The sequence below is a fragment of the Moschus berezovskii genome, chromosome 4 (genome assembly GCF_049115385.1).
Source record: "Moschus berezovskii isolate FMDL1 chromosome 4, NW_MosBer_1.0, whole genome shotgun sequence".
Lineage (NCBI taxonomy): Eukaryota > Metazoa > Chordata > Mammalia > Artiodactyla > Moschidae > Moschus > Moschus berezovskii.
Window position 1 is genome coordinate 9740094 of NC_142463.1, and position 5605 is coordinate 9745698.

General features: G+C 57.4%; 1 protein-coding gene across 2 annotated transcripts; it reads left to right on the forward strand.

The window, feature by feature from the left end:
* The first annotated feature begins 2009 nt into the window (after nt 1-2009).
* GJB5 (gap junction protein beta 5) lies at nt 2010-5580 on the forward strand. 2 transcript variants are annotated; one of them, XM_055403410.2, is made up of 2 exons: nt 2010-2151; nt 4403-5580. In XM_055403410.2, exon 2 carries the CDS (start codon nt 4427-4429, stop codon nt 5246-5248), a length of 822 nt encoding a protein of 273 aa, XP_055259385.2. In that variant the 5' UTR covers nt 2010-2151; nt 4403-4426; the 3' UTR covers nt 5249-5580. The 2 variants fall into 2 exon arrangements, with proteins under 2 accessions (XP_055259385.2, XP_055259386.2); XM_055403411.2 differs by having other exon boundaries at nt 4406-5580.
* The last annotated feature ends 25 nt before the right edge of the window (nt 5581-5605 follow it).

A 5605-nucleotide genomic window follows, 5' to 3' on the forward strand; every position in this document is an offset into this window, starting at 1 on the left:
CCAGGTTTTGTCTTTTTGTCCCAAAGACAGCATCCATCCCATGAGATTTCCTCTGGTGAGCCGTCTGTCTCCCATCCTTTTTCTGCCTTCCTTCAGCTCAGGGAGAAGAGGTGAGGAATAGGGAAAGGCAGAGGAAGCCATATGGGGACCCACCACACGCCAGGCGTGTGCAGGCAGTTCACACATGTCAGAGGCAGTGGTAGGAAGGGCCTCCTCTGTGCCGGGCACTGTCTGGCACTGTGCCTCTGTTGGCTGGGCTAATCCTCGTGCCAACCCTCCGAGGTAGGTGGTGCTACCATCTCACTGCCCAGACAGGGAACTGACGCCCAGCACAGAGATGCAGTGGCCACGCCGGATTCAGGTCACAAAGCCACCGCCCTGCACTGCACTTACTGTCCTCACAGGGCACGCCTCACGGGCATAAGATGTCTCACTGTACACCCAAGAAACAGACCTGAACGTACCAGAGGTGAGATTCAAATCCAGGGTTGTGAGATTCCAGATGCATATGGACCCATATGTAGGGGTGCTTGAGCTCCAGCTGGAGGGGAGTGAGAGCCAGATGCAGATGTCCCCTGCCGTCAGGCACTTCCTTCACCTGCCTGCCCCATTAGACAGGGAGGCACCCGCTCTGGACAGGACTTGTCCACCCCGAGTCCTTTCTGCTGGAGGCCATCCTTACACCCGTGTGTCTCAGGGCCCCCATCTGTGTGCCTGTCCAGGTTGGTGCTAGTGGTAAAGAATCTGCCTGCCAATGCAGGAGACACAAGAGACATTGATTCAATCCCTGGGTGGGGAAGATCCCCTGGAGGAGGAGGGCGTGGCAACCCACTCCTGTGTTCTTGCCTGGAGAGTCCCATGGACAGAAGAGCCTGGCGGGCTGCAGTCCGTGGGGTCACAAAGAGTCAGACACGACTGAAGAGACTTAGCCCACAGGCAAGCGGGGAGACCCTGCCAACCGCTCCTGGTCCCCTCTTTATCTGTGTAACCTAGCGCCAAACACAGTACCTGGCACAGAGCCAAACCCTAGGAATGATTCTTGGATTTAAAGAATGGGGTAGGGAGGAGGGTGAAGGACAGGCAGCTGTGCAGGGGTTGGGGAGGGGCTCGGTGTACATATTCTGGGGAGAGATGGGGCTGTGTATGTAGGGGAGAGGCTGACTTTCTGTGTAACCCCTCGTGCGCTGTGTCAGGGTGCAAAGACTGAACTAGATTCCAGCAGCAATGGGAGCCTGGGCCTAGCGACTGTTCCCTGATATCTGTGCAGTCGTAAGAGGCTGTGCAGCTGGTGCTGGACTTATCAGCTGGTATTAAGGCCAAGTGGGTGAGTTCCTGATGGTCTGGGGCTGATCTGTGTTGCATCTTGCTAACGACAAGCCCCTAAAAAATGTCCATTGGTGGGGACTGATTTGCTCATTCAACAGGTGAGTCCCACCTGCAGCAAGTTCAAATAAAATCAACTATTTCAATGCCATCCGATGATGAAAGCTCAGGGCCGTAGAAGTCCCGAGATGAGGCCTGAAGCCATCTGGGGCTGCACAATCAGGGAAAGCTTCTTGGAAGAGTGGGCCAGGCAAGGAGAAAGGCGAGGGAAAAGCATCCAGGTGGGGACTATTGATAGGCAAAAGCATGTGGGCTGGAGACAGAATTTGGGACTCAGTTCCACAGGTCACTGAAGCCGTGAGAACGAAAGGCCCTGAGGAGTAACTGGAGAGGGAGGAGAGTCTGGAGCAGCCCACAAAGTCCCAGGAAGAATCAGAAGGAATTTCTGGAAAGGAGAGGCCTCGGCTCCTCCCACACAAGGCCAGCGATGGAAAGACAAGCCAGGGGTCAGAGTGGACCTGTGGTTGTCCCCAAGAGGATGCCAGGATTTTTAGGCTCAGTGCCCTGAAAGGAGGGCAACCATAAGTTTCCTGGGCCTCATGAGAGGCAGTCCTGGGAGACTGGGGCCCAGCCAATGGCAGTTCCCGGCCCAGCTGCTCCTCCTCCCGGCCCGGGCACACCCAGGCTGCCTGCCGAAATCTGCAGGCTCTGTCCTAGGTTTCCCCAAACACCCTCCCTGGTTCTGACATGAATGCCAGCTGCCCGCCAAGTTGGAGTGCTGGCGGCCAGGACCCGGTGCCCAGAGAGCCCTGAGGAGTAGCTGCTCAGGTAAGGCCAAAGGCCATCTGTGTCCAGAGGTGCCCTCGGCACACCTGGCACACCCAGCTGCAGGAAGATGTCGCGGACTGCGAGTCCGGGGAGTGGCCGGGGCGCACGGCCATCCTGACGGTGGAGGAGGGAAGGGCCCCTCCCACCCCTGCTCTGGGCTTTCCCCCTTCTTCCTCAGCTGTGAGCAGAGCGGGGAGCCGGGGACTGAGGGGGAGAGGGGCTCACAGAGGAGCCAGGAGCTGAGCAGGTGGGGCATCCCTGCCTGGGCCTGCGAAACCCCGCCCCCGCTCTGGGTTGGGCTGGGCGGGGAGCCCCTGGGCTGCAGCCTCCTCAGATGTTCCCTGAGAAGCTGCCAGGGGTTCCGCCCACCGCAGGCGGGACTGAGCCGAGAGCAGTGGGTGATTTCAGAGCAGGGGCCCCACGTTCAAGTTGTAGGTGGTATGGACAGGACAGCATAGAGACAGGGTAGGGGCAGAGTCACCCCAGCCTCCCTCCCTGGGGACCTGTGGGGCTGGGGCAGGGCACGGGCACAGCAGGCAGCTTCCCAAACCAGAGGAAAGGGGCCCAGACCCAGAGTGTGGGCCATGACGCTAGCCTGCCTGGGTTCAAACCCCAGCTCTGCCGCTGACCATCTGTGTCACTGTGGGCAAATGAACTAACCTCTTTGTGCTCCACTTTCCGCCTTTGTAAACGGGGAATAAAACCTATACCTTTTTGTACAGTTGCTGTATTGATTCATGCCAAGTGCTCAGATAATATGGGGGGGGTGGGCGTGGAGGGGAGGACAGCATGGTGACCTCCAACCTGGAGCAGACTTGGAAATGACAGCAGGAACCCCTTAAAGCAGAAGGCTGTGCAGACAGGCTCCCTGAGGTTCTGGGGAGCCCAGGAGGGTAAGACCATGCTGCATGCATCACTGGACCCCCCAGGAACCAGACAGAGTTTCCAAGAGCACACACAGGCACTCCTCACTCTGAACCATAGTCACGTTGCCTAACTGGAGGGAAATCGGATTCCTGTGTGCTCACAAACTCACCAGTAGAACTGACCAGAGTAGCATTTCTCATTTTGGTGTCTTGACAAGGCCGTCCCACAAGATGACAAAAAGAAAAAGTTCTGTGATCAGAAGAGTTGATGCAGTGCTACCTATTCTGTCCCCCTTATTCATATACAATGTGAATGTATTTACAGGGTCAAGTAAAGGGACCTGTTTAACTTTGCACTGAACATAGTGCTTGCCTGCTGCTGCTGCTGCTAAGTCACTTCAGTCGTGTCCGACTCTGTGCGACCCCATAGACGGAAGCCCACCAGGCTCCCCCGTCCCTGGGACTCTCCAGGCAAAAACACTGGAGTGGGTTGCCATTTCCTTCTCCAATGTGTGAGAGTGAAAAGTGAAAGTGAAGTCGCTCAGTCGTGTACAACCTTTAGTGATCCCACGGACTGCAGCCTACCAGGCTCCTCCATCCATGGGATTTTCTAGGCAATAGTACTGGAGTGGCTTGCCATTGCCTTCTCCGACAGTGCTTGCCTACCTTTCTTAAACACGGAATCCTTCTCTTTGCTTCTGTTGCCAGGCCATTGAGCAGGGTTCCATGGAACGCCAGTTTGGGAAGCACAAGAACACGCGGCTCCTCTATGAAGCCTAACATACAAAGAGAATCAATGTTCCTTCCTTTTTGTTTCAGCTGGTTTGCCATTGGCCTTGCTTCAGATGAGTCACATATGAGCAGGACAACTGCCCGGATATTTCTAATGTTAGACCAGATGGGAGTTTGGGGACAAGGTTCCAACCTTCTCTTTAGCCCCATCTCCCAAGCCAAGTAAAAGGCACAGAACAGGTTCCCCTTGGGAGAAGGCTGTCTAAGCGGAGAGAGCCGTGCTCAGAAAGGAAAAAAAAGTCATTCCAAAATCTGGACCACCGAGGAGGAGGAAAGTTCTGGGTTAAGACAGAGAGGGAAGGCGGCATTAGCCACCCCCTCAAGCCCTGGGAGGAGCAAGGAGCTTCGCTCACTTTTATGGGGGAGAGTTGGTTCTGGGCTGAATCACCTGTGCTCCAGGCCCACCTCTGCACCTGATCAGGTGCGACCCTGCATAACCCCTCTGAACCTTAGTTCCCCCATCTGCACAGGGGACGAGGATAGAGCCCAGCTCTGCCGTGGCCGTGAGGATCAAAGCTGATGACCCAGTCTATAAAGCAGGGAGAGGGAGTGCTCTCTAAACGTGGGAAATGACCATCATCCTCTCTCCGCAGTAGCCGCCGACGCCGGGGGCCACCATGAACTGGGGGGTCTTCGAGGGGCTCCTGAGCGGGGCCAACAAGTACTCCACAGCCTTCGGGCGCATCTGGCTGTCCCTGGTCTTCATCTTCCGCGTGCTGGTGTACCTGGTGACGGCCGAGCGGGTGTGGGGCGACGACCACAAGGACTTCGACTGCGACACGCGCCAGCCAGGCTGTTCCAACGTCTGCTTCGACGAGTTCTTCCCCGTGTCCCACGTGCGCCTCTGGGCCCTGCAGCTCATCCTGGTCACCTGCCCCTCACTGCTCGTGGTCATGCACGTGGCCTACCGCCAGGCCCGGGAGAAGAGGCACCAAGAGGCCGTCGGGAAGGACGGCGGGCGTCTCTACCTGGACCCCGGCAAGAAGCGGGGAGGGCTCTGGTGGACATACGTCTGCAGCCTGGTGTTCAAGGCCGGCGTGGACGCCGCCTTCCTCGGCGTGTTCCACTCCATCTACCCCAGATACACCCTCCCCCGCGTGGTCAAGTGCCACGCGGCCCCGTGTCCCAACGTGGTGGACTGCTTCATCTCCAAGCCCGAGGAAAAGAACATCTTCACTCTCTTCATGGTGATCACGGCCCTCATCTGCATCGTCCTCAACCTGGTGGAGCTGGCCTACCTGGTGAGCAAGAGATGCCGGGAGTGCCTGGCGGCCAGGAAAGCCCGGTCTGAGAGCCTGGACCACCGCCTGGACTGGGTCACCTCTTCTTCCAAACAGGGCGATCTCCTCTCGGGCGACCTCATCTTTCTGGGCTCAGATGTTCCCCCTCCACTCTTACCAGACCACCCTCAAGACCATGTGAAGAAAACCATGCTGTGAGGGGCTGCCTGATCAGGCCTGGGTTGGAAGGACCCGGGAGCCAAGGTGCAGCCTTGCGGGTGGGGATGCTGAGCTGAGAGTAGGGACAGCCAAGAGGGAGAGTCAGGTGGCCTGGGTTCAAGCCCTTTCTCCCCAAGCTCCTGCCACCGGCACCAGCGGTGTGGCCTTGGGCAAGTTACCGCCCGGAGCCGAACCTCGGTTTCCTTTGGTATATGATGGAGATGATGAGTCCTGCTGCTCGAGGCCGGCACTGGGAGGAGGGGTTTAATAGGAGTATATACGTGCACAGGCCTTCAAAGTGTGGGGTCCACGGACAGGGCTTAATAAAATTCAATTCATTCACTGATTCAAGGTGAC

Bases quoted from the DNA above. Each gene is read 5' to 3' on its own strand.
- GJB5 (XM_055403410.2), top strand. From the start codon at position 4,427: ATGAACTGGGGGGTCTTCGAGGGGCTCCTGAGCGGGGCCAACAAGTAC.